Genomic DNA, 20,305 nt, shown 5'->3' with positions numbered 1-20,305 from the left:
ATCCTTGTAACTAAATTTATTATTGATGATTCCTTAATATCTTCTATAAGCAAGGTCATTCTACACAATCCTTGCTTTAAAAAGCATAATACAGTTGACAGATTGCTCTTAAATGAGAATGACTAAAAATGGAAGAGTAAAGTAAACTAAAACAAAGAAGTCCTGAATTAATGAATTAACAAATTACTAATAAAAATACTTTTTTAAGTTTGTTAATAATAAAAATATTTTTAAATGCAATTAAAATAATATTTTTTTTATGAATTCAAAATGATTTTTTTATTTGACAAATTGATTGTACTTTTAATTTAAAATTTTGTTGAATATTAGGATAATTATTTGTGCAATTATAAAATTAGACTAAAATTCAATCTCTAAATTATTCTTTTATTTTTAAAATATATTTTTAGCCATTGATAAAAAAAAATCATTTTTTGTGAAAGTATCAAATTTTAAGAATAAAAATGTTTTATCTTTTATCTAATTGCTTGCAAAAAGTTGTATGGAAATTCGATACCGAAAATTCTTGAGAATATATATTACGTTTGGATATTTTTATTCTATTTTAAAATATTTTTGAAGCATTTTTATCTTAACAAATTTAAAAAGTATTCCTTTCAACCCATTTGATATTCAAAAGCATCTTTGCCCTGATAAGTCTATTGAAATGATATGTTCATCTTTTGGAAAATAAATGTGCATCCTTATTTTTCTCTTATATACAACAGTAGTAATGTTGACCAATACTTAAAAGTTAAAACAGTGTGTAAATCTGACAATACTATCCATTAAAGGGGATTTGGTGCAACTGGACCAACCTAAACTTGTTATTATGAACTAAAATTGTGTATTTAAATCATTCCTTTCAGCTACATTTCTTTGGCATTAAACTCTTTCCTTCCTCAAAAATTTTTTTCCCTTTTAATTGAAAAAAGAAAAAGGGAATGCAAGAAAGAAACAAAAAAGTATGATTCTGGGAACCAATTTTAATAACTTCTTGATAGAATGCTTACTGGTGCTCTATCTACTATGACTTTTGATAATGCATTTGACCTATTTCATCATTATTTTGTACTGTGTACTGTAATATGGACACTATAAAGTAGCATAAGATGAAACAATTTTGAGTTGCATGTATATTCTATGGTATCAGAATCAAATTAACCGATTCAGTTTTAACCAAATTGGTCATTCAAATTGCACCTGAAATAGGAATTGGAAGCACTTGCATTATATGTTTCTGATGTCATACAAATGGTTTTGGTTTTTTAATTTCATTTGAGATTTACATAAAGATGGAAATATAATCATGCATTTGTTGTTATTAGGAGCCAAAAATTGCATGCTTTTCTTGCCTCCTCATACCTCTCTTCTCTCATTCACCACTTTAAAGTTATAAACCCTTTCAATGCACATTGCATCACTCATTACATAATTCCTTCAATCTTTTCAATCTCTCTCTCTCTCTCTGTTTTTCAAGAATGGGAAGACCTCCTTGCTGTGACAAAACCAATGTGAAGAGGGGTCTTTGGACTCCTGAGGAAGATGCTAAGATACTTGCTTATGTCTCCAACCATGGAATTGGAAACTGGACCTTGGTTCCCAAGAAAGCAGGTTCTAATTTGTTCATAACTTTCTTTATGAAGATAGTTGAAATTGGAATCATGGTGCATAATTTCAAATGGTTTGAGATTACCCTCTTGTTTTTTTGTGTGTTTGAATGTGTTTTTAGGACTGAACCGATGCGGAAAGAGCTGCCGGCTAAGATGGACTAACTACCTCAGACCGGATCTAAAGCATGACAATTTCACTCCCCAAGAAGAAGAGCTCATTATTAACCTTCATGCAGCTATAGGAAGCAGGTATTTGTATTTTTTTTTTCACTTACATTTGGAGAGAATTTTTTGTATGAATCTTATCATATTAGTATTTATTTACACTACATTTATGTTTCATTTACATTTTTGCTTCATTTTAGAAATGGGATTTATTTTCCAAAGTGGGATGCAACTAAGTTCTGTTTTTCTGATCTAACAATTAGTCTAAGCAAAATTAGCATGACAAAACATTATGCAAATGCAGTTAATGGTTTATAATTTATGACATGAGGAAATTATGAACTGTATTTTCTTGATTTATGTAGAGAGTGAAATGAACTAACCATTAAGTTGGCACACATCATTAACATGCTCTCCCTTTCTATCCTTTGATTAAGCCTAAAAGATATTTTCATTTTATTTGTATAATAATCTCATTAAAAACCATTGTTGCCCTTTTCTTGAATTCAATGCAGATGGTCATTAATTGCCAAACGGCTTCCCGGGAGAACAGACAATGATGTCAAGAATTACTGGAACACAAAGCTGAGGAAAAAGCTTATGAACATGGGAATCGATCCGGTAACTCATAAGCCGGTGTCACAAGTCCTTTCTGACTTGGGAAGCATCAATGGCCTCCCAAGCACAGGAAACCAAATTGGTTTAGCTGCCAACAAGGATTTGATGAACAATACGTTACCAACCAGAACAGAACCATCCACAATGGTGGAGCAGACACAAGAGGAACAAGCTCAATTTTGGGAAAATCAGGTGCAATACCAACAAGTCTTGGCCTCAGAATGTGTCCAACCAAATGTAGTCTTCAGCGAAGCTGCTTCGTCGAGTTCTTCGTCATCATCCTCCAATCTCACTCAATTGAGCTCCCCTCAGCAGTCATATAACTGTCACAATTCTCAAATAACTCCTCCTTGTTCCTCGTCGTTCGATTGGAGTGACTTTCTTCATGGTGACTCAATCATGTGGTCAGAGATGCAGCAGTGTGATCCACAGAGGGTTATGTCATCCAGTGAGGCATTCGGCGCTGTTGCTTGCGGCGCAAGCATGTGTGAAGGCCGTTCAAATTCAGGGGATTCATTTGTGGATGGTATTTTGGACAGGGACAGTGAAATAAGGGCAGCATTCCCTGAACTTTTGGATGATGCTTTTGATTATTGACTCATAATTGCATGCCATTTATTATTATTATTTTCTTCTTAATAATCAATTAGTTGGATAATCAACAAGACATTCACATTAGATTTCTTCCTTTGTCTTAATTGAAAAGTTTGACAATCTGTGTGGTTATTAGTATATATGATCTTTTTATTATGGTGTTAATCCTCTCTAGTCTCTACCTTCATAGTTCTGAACTAAAAAAATTTATCTTAATTATCTAACTCCAACTACTCTTTTTTTCTCCCTTTAAAAAACCAAAATTTTCCAAGTTTCTAATGTAAACGTACCAAAATTTCATTCATCAACTTGTTATAAACGTAACTAAATGAAATCTATCAAAAGAATCAAATAAATCATTTGTTTACTAGCTAAAATTTTTCCGTTTTCAATACAATATAACTTTAATTTTGATACATTGGATTCAGTCATTCAGTTAGTTAATTACATCTGTTTTTGGATGACCATTATACATCTGGTGACATTTATTTGCATGGATGAAAATAAATTCATAAAATATAAAAACCTATTAAAAATATTAAAATAAGTAATTCATCTAATTTTTCGTCTATTTTTTTTCTTACCAAATTATAAAATAAAATTTGTACGGGAGGACTTAAAAAAAAATTGAAAATCTCAATCTGTAATGTGGGAACGAAATACTTTTTGCATGACGTATTTTTTTCATGAATTAATTTTATAACAATATATATGCGATTGCATTACCCAAAAGAAAAAAAATATGTTATGAAAATTAGAAATTGAATGAATAATAAGTAAATTTTACATGTATGGAAAACAAATTTTGCATGAAACGTAAAACTTCTAATCATGCAATATGAGTGGGAAATAAATTTTGATTTTTGAAAATTTTGGAGGATTTTTTAAAATTAATTGATTGGTTATGCTAATATTAGCATCATATAAATTTACATCACTTATCTACAAGTATAGATAAAAGGACATTTGTTAGATTCCAATTATGGAATACCATGAAATGAATCTGTCAAGATTCAATGGATAAGACGGAAAAACAGAAGGCTATTTACTAATTATGAAGCTACATGCTAATTGAGTCATAAACATTTTCTCATCACAAAACAATAATAATTATTTAAAGTAAAAGGTGTTAACACATACTTAGAAAGAAAAGGGACAAGAAAGAAAGAATAAGAAAAATATATTACAACTCAAGGAACTGTAATGAAATCATGAATAATTTGACAAGATCATCTTGTTCATTTAGAAGACAAGGATCTTCCGGTCGAATATGGACGGATCAAGTGTTCGTGGATCCTAAAGTGAATGGGGTTGCTGCATCATCTAACGTCGGTGAGAGCAGATACGAGGTTGCTCCACATTCACATCCTCTTAATTCAAATTCTCTGAGTTCAACTTCAACTTCGTCAGCAAAATCTGGAGCCGGAGGCAAGGGACATAGAAGTTTTTTCTCTATCATATTTGGACGATGTATGAGTGCTCCAGCAATTCGCGAGTGATTACTGTTAGTTTTTTTTTTTAAGTTTAATATTTGTTTTGATGGGAATTAGCTGCTTCAATTTATGTAAATATGTTAACATTTGGATTGCTCCTTTCAATTTCAACCAAATAAATTAAGGTTATTGGCTATATTTGTGAAGAAGAAACTAATTAGTTTAGAACAGAATCAGAATAACGATTGCCCATGAGTTGGAAAAGATAGCTACTGTAAAATTAAAATAAATCTCGAACACTAAAATACAGCCAAATAAATAACAAAAAAGAAATTCTTTTTATAATCTATAAATCTTGATTAAACTAGTATTGTATTAACTTTCGCTAGTATAGTTTCTTCCTTTTTTTTTCCTCATGTAATGGAACAATTTTAAGGCTTTGTTGTTGTGGTATGTAATCGAACAATTTTAAATACCATACAAATATACCAACTTGAGTTAGTCGAATGGTCAACTCACTCGTCCGCTTAACCAAGTGTCGAGAGTTCGAATACCATATAAATATGTCAGGGGTTTAAATTTCGCTCTATGCATGTAACATCTCATTAGACAACAATAAACTCTTAAATAAAATTTCGATAAAATACCGTTAAAAAAAAAGAGCTACATGTGCGACTTAAAATTAAATGTCACGGACCCTTGAGCTTTCATAACGAATACTATCTTTAATGTTAAGAGGAAATTCGTCATATACATCACTTCCTTTCCTGTCCTGTATCATTTCATAGCAGCTATGAAAAAGAGAAAAGTATATGCAATTGCTTGAATTGATAATAGACCAATTTCTGCACCCACTTTCATAATTATAACCAATATGCAAATATCCAACGATATGTATTGTATGGTGACCCAACTCATGATTTTACTACAGTTTGGGGATTGCTTATATATTTGGAAAAGACAATTTTCTCCTTGATTATTTCCAATTTATGAATTCTTATCACTGTACATTCTACACCTTTAGTGTGTTTGTTTTCAAGATTCAGTTTTCAAGGAGAACGAAAGAAAAGGAAAGGGTTTGAAGAATAGAATGAATTCATAGCTACACTTCAAACCCTTTTCTTCAATTCATTCCCTTCCAAAACCTTAACCCTTAACCAACAAACACACCCTTATATCAATGAATCAATAAATTCAACGATACATTGGAGTTAGCTAAAGAATTTCCCATTCTTAAACCACCTCTGAGTAAGCGGCTTGCAATTCTTCATAATAATATATATTATGGTTAAAGCTCTGTTGATGCTGTGACCTTAAGAGCCAAGATGGTTGAACTTGCTATAATCAATTTTATTCAGCCTTATTGCACATAATATATGCTCTGGCAAGTCTTCTGCCTTGTTTCCCTGTAGCATAAAGACCATAGTTAGTCTTAGTTCTTGTTTCGGCGCCATTAAAATTACTTTCTAAGTTTGTTAGCATGTTCGGGAAATTATTATCTTAAAGTAAACTCATTTGAAAAGCACAAAAAAAAACTTAAAAACGTTTGTTGAAGGATTATCTCTTTGTTGCTGATAAAGTGGTTAGAACTTACCTGAATTGTCAAAGCAAAATCCAGGTTACAATGCTTCAGTCTTTCAATAAATCCTTCAAACCCTTTTCTAGCAATGTAGCTAAATCGGTGCACGTCCAAATCTATCTCAAGATAGTTTTCTCCCTGCGCAAGAAATAGCATAAACGACGACTTTGAAAAATATTTTCAAGATATTTCAAGCATACACTGAGATGGAGGAACACATTTTTGTTTGTCTTACAGCAGGATTAACATAAGTTTATTAATAAAACTCTAATATTTTAGAGAAACAAACTTCAATAATCTCTGTTGAATGGCAAATGAAGTGTCTACTTGAGCGTTAAATCTGTAAATAAAATAGGTGTAATTACCACAAAAAAATCATGTTGAGGGCGTGAGAGAACAGGTTTTTCATTGTAAGCATTCATGAGCTTTTTTTCAGTTGCGCCTAAGGAAAGACTCTCCACATTTGCCACTCTCCCTAAGATTTTTAATCTCTCCCTAAAGGGTGCAATTGTATCTAGGGGGAAGCCTTTAACTCTCTCCACTTCGTCATTGAGCAATTTCTGCCAAGAAATAAGAAAAAGCACAAAATTTGTTAATTGAGCATAAAAAGACCATAAGATTACTCCATAGCATGAGGCAGAATGATGTGGCAAAAGTCCTTACAGTGATATGTTCTCGGAATTGGTCTGGGAGGTCTTTAGAATACTTTTCGGATAATTTGAAATACAAAACCACATTCATTCCTTCACCATCATTTTCACTTTGGAAGATAGTGGCAGGATACAATGGAATCTGCAGTTTGAACAGCACACAATTTCAGGGGAAATCATACAAGAGTATGAAAAATTGCCGTGCATATACAGAACATGAATAAACTAATATTCAGATGTCGAACATAAAATTTGCACCCCAATAATGTAAGATAAGAAATTCTCAGTTGAAGTTCAATCTGGACTAGGGAATATGCAGCTACCTGAATATTTACAATAAGAATAGAAGGAACATCCCCAGGTATGTTTATAGAAGGAATTTGTATAAAGCGCGCAATATGTTCAATTTTTCGCTGAGACAGAAAGAGGTCTGCTCCAAGGGGATAGAAAGCAGCATTGGTTGGCGCAAATTCTTTCTTCTTGTCCCTGCCAACCAAGTCCAAGCAACAATGAATTCTAGCACTATCAATAATGAAAAATTTTCTTTTTATCATAATATCCTCTACATGAGAGTGATCATAACCCAAAGGTTAAGCATTAATCCCCCCAAAACGGTGTGTATACAAAAACAAGTATTTTGTACCAACCTAAAGTAGTTTTTCCCTCTGACTTTGAATGAACTTGGCTCAATTAATGACCAAGAACCAGGGCTTTGTTTCTCTATTGCACAAAATGGAATTGACAAACCTGCTATTGGCTTTAGTTTAGGTGCCTTGGGTGAAACTGAAACAAATGAGACCAGAGTGAGAAACAAGAAAAACTACCAAGAAACAAGGGTAGTAAACATCCGAAAACTAAAAGCCAATAAACTGGGAAACTAAATTTTCATGTTTATTTATTTGTAACTTCTTGTCTTAACAGCTGGGGAAATAAAAGAAGCTCAATCATTCACAAGAAACACCATTTTCGCACTCATTCTAACTCTTCTACTGACATAAAATAGAAAAATAAACAAAATTAGGAAACCACAAGACAACACTCACGTAATATCGTGTCGGAAGACCCTTCCCTCCATTTAAACGACAGTTTAGAAAGCGACTTTCTCCTCGAAGTTGGTGTCTCTGGACTTGACGGCCTTCTTTTGTCAACGGCAATGGCATTAGAAGAAAGACAAGGCAAGCAAGTATTTGGCAGAATCCCGCAGTGATCTGAGGTAAGCTTTTTGTTGTCCTCTACAATTTCATCAGCATGGCTCGAAATAGCTTCCCCTGCAGAAACAAAATATAACTCAGCTCTACAACCAACCCTGATTCCAATGCAGAATTTTAAAATCTTTTGGCTGATCTTGATCTTGGTTGTTTATGCACAAAAAATTAGGGTAAAGTACTAAATTGGTCCCCTAGGTTTGGGCGTAATTCTGTTTTAGTCCTTAAGGTTTAAAGTGTTCTATTTGAATCCAAAAAAGTTTCATTTAGCATCAATTTAGTCCCACAGTGAGATTAAAATTAAATAATTAACAAAATGTCCTACATAACAACAGTACAAGAACAAAATCGATAATTTGGAGAACAAGTACAAGCACTAGAGGCATAAAATCAACCATTGATACATCAATACATTTATTTATTATTTTTTTATAATATAAATAAAATATTTTCTATAAAACTAAAGAAAATGATAAATAAATGTATTGATGCATCAATGGTTGATTTTGTGCCTCTGGAGCTTGTACTTGTTCTCCAGATTATCGATTTTGTTCTTGAATTGTTGTTATGTAGGATATTTTGTTAATTATTTAATTTTAATCTCACTGTGGGACTAAATTGATGCTAAATGAAACTTTTTTGGATTCAAATAGAACACTTTAAACCTTTAAGGACCAAAACAGAATTAAGCCCAAACCTAGGGGACCAATTTAGTACTTTACCCAAAAATTATAAGTGACCTTTAATTTTCTGCTACTGTTGCTAGGTATCTAATGCTAGAAAACCAGTTAATAATCATGCTGCTAAAACCTAAAATAAAAAAGCTAAACATAAAATTAGCAAATTGATTCTCAAAATTAGCAAGAGAAGGCACTTACCATCGTAGACACTGTAAAATTCTTCGTCGCACTCAGAATCCAAGGCTGAAGTAGAATCAAACCAAGCAGCATCTAGAAACAGAAACAAAACAAGCCGTTTCACTCCGATTTCAGATTTCAAATATTCAGTCAAACCAGCATTAAATTAAATCATTTGAAAAAAAACGAAATTTCAGCTCATGGAAAAAAAAAACTAAACATGCAATAAAGCAAGTAGCAGCATTCATTACACCAGAGATCAATCAATCATAGGGTTCTGTAAATTTATAATCTATTCATAACAAAACTACAATTCCATGACGGAAAAAAAGAGGGAAGAAAGGGTACCGGAAGTGCGATGAGAAAGTTGAAGAGCTGAGTTGCAGTGAGATACGTTATTGGCTTCGATCTTGCTAGAAGAGACTCTTCTTCGGAGGATTCTTCTTCTTCTCCTTCGATGATGGCGATTCTTCTTCGTGAAGGGGTCTTCTGAGACCTTAGGTCTAGACCCGCAACTCCCCATATTCCTCTTCTTCTTCCAGATTCTTCTATATCTTCCTATTAATTAAGAAGAAGAAACAGTAGTTGGTTCTGAGAAGAAGGAGTTGGGGGAAAATCAAATCAAAGTAGGGTAATGGTGTTGAGTTTCATCTAATTCGTCATATTGTTGAGCTGTGTGAAAGGGTTCAAAGTGGGTTTGGCTGTGAATGGTGATGGTGATGGGGGATTTAATCGGACGGTTGCGAAAGGTGACACGTGGAGGCGCGTGTTCGGGTCCACAGTAATAATAATGGAACAAGTAGAAGAAGATTAGGGAGTCGGTCCAAACTCCAACAAAGTACTAGTTCAGAATTCAGATAGGATGACGTTACATAATAATCCCTTCTTTAAACTCATTAATATTCCATTATTATTATGATTATCATTCTCAGATAAGATATGGATTTAAGGTTAAAAATTAAAAGTTTGACTGATCTTATTTTATAGAAATAATAAGTTGATGAGCTAAAGTATTAATTTCTTCCGTCAAAGTCATTTTTGTATCGAATTTTTATTTAGTATTATAAATTTTTTAATTAATTTAAAATATTTTAATATTTTTTATTGACAGATGTCATCAAGTAAGTCGGCATATTCTCTTAAATTAATGTAAAAATATCCTTTATTTAAGAAATATGTTAACATAATTAAAAACAAAAAATAATTTTAAAATATCTAAATACTAAAGTATTTTTAATTATATCACTTAAAAAATATTTAAAAAAACTCATCTAAACATCTAAAAATGTCTACAATTATAACTTTTTTTAACAATCGGTATATTTATCTTAGGATACCGTTATTTTTTTTTTTTCAAATTTGTATGATCAAAATTAATTATTGATACATTAAATTTGATAAATTAAAAAAAATCATATTTTTAGATTTATGATTTTCTTTTTAAAATAAATAAAAGGTAAAAAGTAAACGTGTGTAAATTATATGCAATAGAATTGAAAGCGGGGTGTGCTGCTCACCGCTAATTATGAGTGTGTGTGTGTGTGTGTCGTGCAGAGTGCTTCAACTGCGTGTGTGTGATTGTGTCTTTAGGTCCATAGTTGGAGCACGTGTTTTCCATTTAATGCACAACCTTTGAAAAGTCATCCCTTGATTTTGGTCTTCTTTGTTTGATTTGTTCGTGATTTTTTTTTTAAATTGGATTTATGCTGATTAGGCATGGCAAAAAAATCTATTTCGTGGGATTATCCGAGAAGGAAAGAATAGTGGGGATTTGTAAAATTTTTATGGAATGGAGATCTGTTTTCACGAATAAATAGATAAGTACAGAAATTGAGGTATTTGTAAAATTTTTACGAAAAAAAAATACATTTAAATATTATTATATATATAAATTGTGTAAATAATTTCGCAACAAGTATAATTTAAATGGCATAATCTTTCTATATTTATTTAAAAAATCGTGAATTTAAGTCTCTTTATCTTTGATAAAAAAAAAGTTATGTAATTAATTTTAATTTATTTTATTTTATTTTAATTTATATGTTAAAAATTATATATATATATATATTATGTTAAATTTATATTTAATTTGATATATTTAATTAAATTGTATATTATTATATTAAGTTTTTTTTTTAATTTAAAACTTAATAACAAAAAAATTTATTTATGATGTGTCGTTAAAATTACAAAATAAAAAAAAATTAATTAAAAAGATAAAATATTTAAAATTTTTTGTCTTCTCGTGCAAAAGAAAAATAAATAAAACTCCTGACAAAAATGGACAGGACGGGGTGGACAGGAGTCCCACCCATAAAGACCCATTACCATCCCTTATTCCTTATTAACGAATACTTACAAAACATAAAAAATTTATAATTAAAAGTTTTAGTGGAGCAAAGTACCAATTCAATCCGGTCTTTTTTGAGAATATTAATGCGTTTTTTGAGTAAAAAAGGTTTATGCCTGCTCCTATTCATGATCTATGAGATAATGTCATAATGAGATCATGCGACTCTTCTTCAGTATTACTGTCATCTGGTAACAAAAGTAGTTGGCGTGTCACGTTTAATGTTAATTACCAATCCAAATAGGAATTGATTTATCCTTAAATTCAAATTGATCAAAGATTTATTTATCTCTATTCATTTAACAAAATAACATTATTTTAATATCAAATTAATCAAAAATTTATTTATCAAATATTTATTTGTCTTAAAAAGAATTTATACAATTTTATTTTTAATTTAATTTTTATTGTTGTAATATTTATTAATAAATTATTAAATATATAGTATAATAAATATACATTAATTAATAAATTATTTAAATTCAAAAGTATAAAATAATTAATAATTAATTCAATAGTATTATGAAATTATAATTAAAATTTGAAAATTTTTTGTACTCCTCCTTTGTAATAATTATATAATAATAATTGATACAGAATCAGGCATTAAATAAGTATATTCTTAATGTCAAAACACATTAATTTATATCTATTTTTAATTTTTATTATTATTTTTCATGTAAAACATTCAATTCTATTAAAAATATTATATAACTAGCAAATATTATTATTCTAGATTAATATTTTATCAGTAATAATTTCGCCTATGTTACACTTGCGGTACATAACTATCCCAAGCCCGGATAAAGGAGGAGAGTTGTATTAGGTCTTCGACAACCAACATAAAAATATAGTCGAACCCCATGACATGAATCAAAGATATTATTGCGCTAAAGTTAGGTCGTTGCCCGGAAGCAACGCGTTGTATGGCTCGAGTACGGTGTCAAATGAGCAAGAGCCACTGCATCGGTGCCCGGATGTAGTGTTAAATGAGTAAGGGTTCTCGCGTTTTCGTGAACGGATGAGGGTAAATAAGCTAGTTCACAAAGTAAAAGGTAAAGGTCGGAGCGACAGAAGGTTGAGATTTGGGACATGGAACATAGGCACTCGAACAAGAAATCCATGGAGGTGGTGGACACCATGCCAAGGAGGAAGATTAACATTATGTGCCTACAAGAAACAAAATGGGTTGGTGCGAAGGTTAGGAAGTTGGATACTTCTGGTTTCAAACTTTGGTATACAGGAAAGGTGAAGAATAGGAATGGGGTTGGAATAATTGTGGATAAGCAGTGGAAGAAGAACGTAGTGGATGTCAAGAGGGTGAGAGATCGGATCATCTCTATCAAACTTGTGGTGGAGGGATGTGCTTTTCATGTGATTAGCGCCTATGCACCACAAGTGGGTTCGAACGAACAACACAAGATAAGGTTTTGGGAGGATCTAGAGTGTTTAGTTCAAGACATACTTTTGGGAGATAAGATTTTCTTAGGAGATTTAAATGGCCATGTTGGGAGAGAAGTGACTGGATATGGGAGTATCCACGGAGGCCATGGTTTCCGGGTGATCAATGCCGAGGGTAAAACTATTTTGGACTTTTCCTCAATCTTTGATCTTCTCATCACAAATACATGTTTTAAAAAGAGAGACGGACATCTTATAACCTATAAGAGTGGCATGACAAACTCTCAAATTGACTTCTTCTTGTTGAGGAGAGTTGGCCGAAAATTTTACATTAATTATAAAATTATCCCGGGAGAGAGTTTGACAACACAACATAGGGTGCTCGTCATGGATTTTCGCGTTGAATAAAAGTTGAGGAAAAGACATCATACGAAGAACCCAAGGATGAGGTGGCAGCGAATGAAATGTGAGGAACAAAGAAGCTTCCTAAGATGAGTAGGAGAAAAGGCAAAGTGGGATGGGAATGGAAGCGCGGAAGAGTTGTGGAGGGAGATGACAGAAGTTATTAGAAGAACAGCAAAAGAAAGCTTTGGTGAATCTAAAAGAATAGGACCAAGAGACAACGAGTTCTGGTGGTAGAATGCGAGTGTACAAGATAAGATAAAGATAAAAAGGGAGTGATTTAAAGAGTGGTCTTTATGCCGCAACGCAGATAACTGGGAAAAATATAAGGCGGCTAAGAAAGAGACAAAAGTGGCTGTAAGTGAAGCAAGAACAAGAGCATATGAGGGTCTCTACCAGTCTTTGGGCACGAAAGAATGAGAAAAAGGTATATATAGAATTGCAAAAAGCCGTGAAAGAAGAACAAGAGATTTGGATCAGGTAAAGTGCATAAAGGATAAGGATGGAGAGGTGTTAGCTCAAGAGGAGAAGATTAATGAAAGGTGGAAGAGCTACTTCTACAAGTTATTTAATGAGGGACAGAAGACTCTTCCGAGCCTTGGTCAGTTATGCACAAGGGAAGAAGATCAAAATTTTGACTACTATCGAAGGATTCGAGACTTCGAGGTAAAATAGGCTCTAAAACAGATGAAAAATGGCAGGGCAGTAGGACCTGATAATATCCCGATTGAGGTTTGAAAGGGTCTTGGAGAAAAAGGCATCAACTGAATAACCAAGCTTTTTATTGAGATTTTAAGGTCAAAGAAGATGCTTGATGAGTGGAGAAAGAGCACCTTGATACCTATCTACAAGAATAAGAGGGATATACAAAGTTGTGAAAACTATAGAGGGATCAAGCTTATGAGTCATACCATGAAGTTATGGGAAAGGGTGATAGAATGGAGGTTGAGAAAAGAGACACAAGTAATAGAAAACCAATTTGAATTTATGCCAGACAGATCTACCACTGAAGCGATATACCTATTAAGAAGGATGATGGAGAGGTATCATAGTAATAAAAGGGATCTACATATGGTGTTTATTGATTTGGAAAAAGCGTATAATAGAGTATCAAGGAAAGTCTTATGGAAGGTTTTAGAAAAGAGGAGAGTAAGGATCGCATATATTCGTGCAATTAAAGACATGTATGATGGGACTACAACTAGTGTGAAGACTCAAGGTGGTGTGATAGAGGAATTTTTCATTGGTATAGGATTACACCAGAGATCATCCTTAAGTCCATACCTTTTCACATTAGTCTTGGAAGTACTCACAGAGCACATCCAAGAGCCTGTGCCATGGTGCATGCTTTTTGCCGATGATATCGTCCTTATGGGAGAGTCAAGGGAAGACCTAAATAAGAAGTTGGAGTTATGGAGAGAAACTCTAGAAGTGTATAAGCCGTAGCAAGACAGAATATATGGAATGTAAGTTCAGTTTGAGAAGGGAAAACCCTAATATAGAGGTGAAGATTGGAGAAAACATCCTACGAAAAGTTAAAAGTTTTAAGTATCTTGGGTACATCATACAAGATAATGGAGAGATTGAACATGACGTAGATCATAGAATCCAAGCAGGTTGATCAAAATGGCGGAGTGCATCTGGTTTTATATGCGACAAAAAAGTGCCTTTAAAACTTAAAGGTAAATTCTATCGCACCGCTATAAAACCGGCTATGCTTTATGGTACGTAGTGTTGTGCGGCTGAAGGGGGAGCACGAACATAAGCTGAGTGTGGCAGAGATGAAGATGTTGAGATGGATGAGTGGTCATACGCGATTGGATAAAATAAGGAACGAAGATATAAGGGAGAGAGTTGGAGTAGCACCCATTGTGGAAAAGATGGTTGAATCGCGTCTTAGGTGGTTTGGACATGTGAGAAGAAGACTGATAGAACATTCAGTCAGGAGGATGGATGAGATGGAAGATGGACAATGGGCGAAAGGCAAAGGAAGACCTAAGAAGATCATCCATGGGGTGGTCAAACGAGATCTACATGTAAACGTTCTCTCTGTAGACATGATACATGACAGAGCACAATGACGTCATTTGATTTATGTAGCCGACCCCACTTAGTGGGACAAGGCTTTGTTGTTGTTGTTGTAATATTTTATCAGTAATAATTTGCACCCACATTTATAAAAATTTGCACGTAAAATACATAATTTGCACTTAGTGCTTGTTTGGGTGTCATTATTTTGATAAAAAAGATTTTTTTCAATGAAAAATATATATTTTTTTATTTTTTAGTGTGTTTAGCATATTTTTAGTAGTAAAAATATAAGTACTAGAAAAATAAAAAATATCTTTTTTGAGAAGTTACAATTTATATCTCTTTTTAAAAGATCTTTTTTCTTAAAAAAAGATGTTTTTTACATAATAAATAAACAAAAAAGTACTTTTATCTTATTTTACCCAATCATAATTGATAAATAAAAAAAGTTTTTTACATGAGATATCTAAATATAAAATTACTTTTATTTTTGTAAAAATTCTTTCAAAAAAAATATCATTTAAAAAAAGATCTTTTTCAAGAATGACGCCCAAATAAATCTTTATATTTATCAAAATTTGTACATATAAATTAATACAATTTATATCTATATTTATTAAAATTTATATAAATAAATTAATAAAATTTATTTGTTGATAAAAACTTAGTAGTTGTGCTGACTAAATATTAGTTAAAATTATTAAAAATTACTGGCCACTAATTATGTTTTTAAAATTACAAGATAAAAAACTGAGGAGTAACATCAAAAGTCAATGACTAGCACATGCTTTAAATAAGTTAATCAACTTTTAGCAATACAAGATGTTTCACATATATAAATTTATATATATTTTAGTCTAAATCATTCTACATGGTTATATATATTAACAACTACTTACTGTTTATTAGAAGTCATTATTCCATAATTATTAGTTATATTGTTTAATCAATTGAATTTCGAGTCATTATTAGGTGTTCTTAGAGTAAATAAAAAAAATTTATTCTCTCTAATCAATTTATGCCACATACACTAAAATAATTTTATTATAAAAGTTATAATTAATTTACAATTTTACACGAAAAGCACCTAATATTTTTTTTTAAATTTCAATGTACACAAAATTTTAATAAATCTACATTATTTCTTATATTACTAATAAATATATATATGCAGCTGGTGTATTTCAAAACAAAGATATCAAATATAATAATTAATTCAGTTAAAAAAATGATAAATTAAGTTTATAATTAATCAAAAAAAAATTCTGCAAATTAAAGCCTAGTAAAAGTATTATAATTATTATATATGCCACGTATATTAAATAGTATTTCTAGTTTCTACTTTATTACGTAAATTATTTAGATCATAATATTAATAATATATTTTAAGATTATTATTTTTTAAATTATATTATTAATCTATTAATTGTATTTTAATTTTTACTATTTATATATTTTTTACACCGATAATTATTTATTACTAACATAATAAATAATATTTTTAAATTTGAATAATTTATTAATTAGTTTATATTTATTATACTATATATTTAGAAATTTATTAAAAAATATTAATATAATAAATATTATAATACTAAAAATTTAATTTAAAAAAATATTGTCTAATTTTTTTAAGATAAATAGATCCATGATAAATAAATTTTTAACTAATTTGATATCAAAATGATGTCATTTTGTCTGAATAAATAAGGATAAATAAACTCTTGATTTCACATCATTTTTATACTAATAATTAATTAATGGTGTCTATATAAAATTATTAGTAACTAAATTTTAAATAATATAATTATAAAAAATTAATAAAAATAATAAAAAATAAAAATAAATTATGTCTTTTATTAATATTTATGTATCTTTCTTATCAAGATAGATACAAAATATATTAATTTAATATCTCTGAACATAATATCTCTATTTATATCTCATCTGTTAAATATAATTTTATATTTTTTTTCCTATTTTAATGTTTTTTACCTAAAAACAAACACAACTTTTGAGACTTTAACAGAATTAGTTATAGACAGTAAAAATTGCATTAGTGTAAATTTTTTTCTAAGATATTTTAAAACAATAAATAAAATTTGATATTTGAATATCTCATAAAAATATATTATTATTTATCAATTATGTTTGAGTTTAATAATTTAAAATATTTTTTAAAACAAAAATTTTTTTTAAATAAAATATAAATGATAACTTATAGAAAAAAGATTTTTTTATTTTTATTATTAAAAATTTATCAAAGATAATATTTTTTTTAACCACTTAATCCCACCCAAATAAATTCTATATGTATTCCATAACTGATTGATACTTATTGTACAAGTAACAGATATTAATTCAATTCATAAGGGAAAAAATAAAAAAATCAAACCCTAGCACACTTTATGTCACAAACCCCCAATTCCTTCACTTTCTCAGCAACAACGAAGGATCATTCAAACATGGCTTCCACTCTCCTCGAAGAAGCAATGGAGTATTCATACTTGGTGGCTGCGGTTTCGTTTGAGGAAGCAAGATTCTACGGCTTAGAACCAACAACAATGGACGACGACGACGTGGATGACGAAGGCGACGATCGAATAAGACTAGACCAAACTACGCTTCCTTTTCAAGATCTAATGTTATGCAAGTCAGTAGCAGAAAAAGCAAGAACCATAAAAGATTATTTTTGTTCATACACGCCAAAGCTTTCTTTCGAAGAAGCAAGATTCTTCTATGGCCCTCAGGGTGAGAGGAGAGCAAAAGCAGAAAAAAGATTAAAATCAAAGGCATTAAATGCGTTAAAGAAAGCTACTCGCGTTAACAAATTGCTTCTGAAAACAGCAATAAAGAACTCTATGGTGAAGAAAGGGGGGATTGAAGCCATGGTAGCAGAAGATGTCTTTGATATAATCAAGCCACGAAAACAACGTGGTTTTGATCGCACACGCTTTAAAATCAGGGCCTCTAAGCTGGGTGTGTGTGGGTATTGAATTCTGAGCAAGTTACTGGTTAGAAAGGCACTTCTTTATAAGACGATTTCATATTATTTCTATACTAATAACTAATTAATGGTGTCTGTATAAAAATTATTAATAACTAATTTTTAACGATAAGCTTTTGTATATACGAGTATATGACGTTACTTTATTTCAATCTCTCTCAGATTTTAAGCAGAGTTTATTTTTGATACTGGACTGAAATGAGGACTAAAATTGAGAAATTAGAATTCAATATTATATTTGGTAGAAGTAAAATTTTGGGTAAATCACAGATATAAATTAAATAGAGGCATATATTACATAATTTTATTAAACTCAAAAACGCTACAAGAATTTATCGAAGGATAATTTCATATAGTTAGAATAAGGCTCATTCGAATTACACAAATCAAAAGTAATTAGAATCAATCAAATTCGAATGACAAGTGATCAACATAAATTGAATTGGACCAATTTGATTTATAGATACATGAATTTTAGGGGTAATTCGAATCACCTTGATTCGAACTACACACATTTTGTGATATAATTTGCAGAATTTTTCTGCTCATTCTTTTATTAAAAAATTTATTAAAAAACTTATTAATTTAAAAATTTAAAAAATATATTTTATTTCATGCATTAAAAAAACTAACAAAATATTTAATTACGAGACTTCTTTAAAATATTAATGAGTTATCGATTCGAATTTTATACAATACTCTTTTGTCCATTTTTGATAACTCATGAATATTTTTTAATAATTTTTTAATAAATTTATTTAAATTATACTAAAAAAATATTTTATTCTATCCAATTAATTTTTAAAAAATGGCTTAAAAGATGTTATGAGTACTATAAAAATTTGTAATATTCTAATGACTTAGATAAATACATGCATGTACTCAAATTTTAAATAAAATACTCTATATAGTCAATAATAATTTAGAAATGAAAGAAAATATCTTATTCCATACAAAACAATTAAAAAAATATTTTATTTTATAAAAAATAATTTTAAAAAATGGCTTAAAAGATATTAGGAGGACTATAAAAATTTATAATGTCCTAGTGGCTTAGGTAAATACATGATAAAAATATATTTTCTTTCATTTCTAAATTATTATTGACTATGTAGAGTATTTTATTTAAAATTTGAGTATATGCATGAATTTACCTAAGTCATTAGAACATTACAAACTTTTATAGTACTCCTAACATCTTTTAAGCTATTTTTTTAAAAATTATTTTACATAGAATAAAATACTTTTTTTGTGGTATATATTTAAATAAATTTATTAAAAAATATTCATGAGCTATCAAAAATGGTTAGAAGAGTATTGTATGAAATTCAAATTGATAGCTTATAAATATTTTGAAAAACTCTCGTAATTAAATATTTTGTTAACTTTTTTTTAATATATGGAATAAAATATATATTTTTTAATTTTTAAATTATTAATTTTTTTAATAAAATTTTTAAATTTTTTATTTTTTAAATTATTAATTTTTAATATATTTTTTTAATAAATTATTAATTTTTTTAATAAAAAAATAGGTAGAAGAATATAGCAAATTATATCATAAAACGTGAGTGTATTCGAATTATCTCTGGAATTCATGCATGCATAATTCGAATTGATCCAATTCGATTTATGTTGATCACTTGTAATTTGAATTTGATTGCTTCGAGTTACTCTTGGTTTGTGTAATTCGAATGAGTCTCATTCGAACTATATGAAATTGTCCTTCTGGTTGATATTTGTAACGTTTTTGAATTTGGTAGAATTGTGTAATATATGCCTCCATTTGGTTTATATCTATGATTTACCCTAAAATTTTAGTCAATATCTCTAAAATTTCATTTTCAAATGAAGATAGAGAGACTAAAATTTTTAGAGAAGAGAACTAAAATTTTAATAACATTTTATTTCAAAAATACCTTCACTCAAATTTTCATATTTTAAATTTACCATTCACCTCTAATCCCATCTTATCTCTCACTCAACCACCACACTAGGGGTGTATATAAATTGAGTGAAACCGACTTCTTTTAATCCATATCGGGCTCTAAATACATACCGAATTTATTTGTCAAACCCTAATCTGACTCTAAACTCGATAAAATTTAAATACTTTCATGCATCAATTAAACCGAATAAAAACTGGGCCTTTAACAATAATTTGTACAAAAAAATCAGATATTGTTTCGCAATAATAAATAATGAAGGTTGTGGTAGACTTAGAGAAGGGGGGTTGAATCTATGCCTTTCTTTTAAGTTATAGAAATGACCCTTTAAAATAAACTTTCAGTTCAGATTCTGTTTGAACTCAGCAGCGAAAATTTATGAGACAATTTATTTTTGTCTCATGAATATCAGAAAACAGAACACAGCAGAGAAGAGAGAAGCTAACACCAGCAT

General features: G+C 30.0%; 2 protein-coding genes across 2 annotated transcripts; one reads left to right on the top strand and one right to left on the bottom strand.

Annotated features, from left to right (window-relative positions):
* The first annotated feature begins 1,481 nt into the window (after window positions 1-1,481).
* LOC130958029 (transcription factor MYB35) lies at window positions 1,482-2,993 on the top strand. The gene is made up of 3 exons (XM_057884907.1): window positions 1,482-1,614; window positions 1,733-1,862; window positions 2,294-2,993. Exons 1-3 carry the CDS (start codon window positions 1,482-1,484, stop codon window positions 2,991-2,993), a joined length of 963 nt encoding a protein of 320 aa, XP_057740890.1.
* Window positions 2,994-5,250: 2,257 nt separating this feature from the next.
* Window positions 5,251-9,390, bottom strand: LOC130955830 (uncharacterized). Its single transcript, XM_057882806.1, has 9 exons — window positions 9,063-9,390; window positions 8,736-8,807; window positions 7,696-7,920; window positions 7,300-7,435; window positions 6,976-7,138; window positions 6,666-6,794; window positions 6,368-6,562; window positions 6,018-6,140; window positions 5,251-5,829 (listed from the first exon to the last, which is right to left on the bottom strand). The coding sequence occupies exons 1-9, from the start codon at window positions 9,235-9,237 to the stop codon at window positions 5,737-5,739; spliced, it is 1,311 nt and encodes a 436-aa protein (XP_057738789.1). The 5' UTR covers window positions 9,238-9,390; the 3' UTR covers window positions 5,251-5,736.
* Window positions 9,391-20,305: the final 10,915 nt, after the last annotated feature.

Source organism: Arachis stenosperma, chromosome 10 (assembly GCF_014773155.1).
Source record: "Arachis stenosperma cultivar V10309 chromosome 10, arast.V10309.gnm1.PFL2, whole genome shotgun sequence".
Lineage (NCBI taxonomy): Eukaryota > Viridiplantae > Streptophyta > Magnoliopsida > Fabales > Fabaceae > Arachis > Arachis stenosperma.
This window is presented reverse-complemented; position numbering and strand designations above follow the sequence as displayed.

Bases quoted from the DNA above. Each gene is read 5' to 3' on its own strand.
- LOC130958029 (XM_057884907.1), top strand. From the start codon at position 1,482: ATGGGAAGACCTCCTTGCTGTGACAAAACCAATGTGAAGAGGGGTCTT. The intron at 1,615-1,732 runs GTTCTAATTTGT...ATGTGTTTTTAG, and splicing joins CTTGGTTCCCAAGAAAGCAG to GACTGAACCGATGCGGAAAG. The intron at 1,863-2,293 runs GTATTTGTATTT...AATTCAATGCAG, and splicing joins CATGCAGCTATAGGAAGCAG to ATGGTCATTAATTGCCAAAC.
- LOC130955830 (XM_057882806.1), bottom strand. From the start codon at position 9,237: ATGGGGAGTTGCGGGTCTAGACCTAAGGTCTCAGAAGACCCCTTCACG. The intron at 6,795-6,975 runs GTAGCTGCATAT...TTCAAACTGCAG, and splicing joins TTCTTATTGTAAATATTCAG to ATTCCATTGTATCCTGCCAC. The intron at 6,141-6,367 runs GTAATTACACCT...TTTCTTGCGCAG, and splicing joins CTCAACATGATTTTTTTGTG to GGAGAAAACTATCTTGAGAT.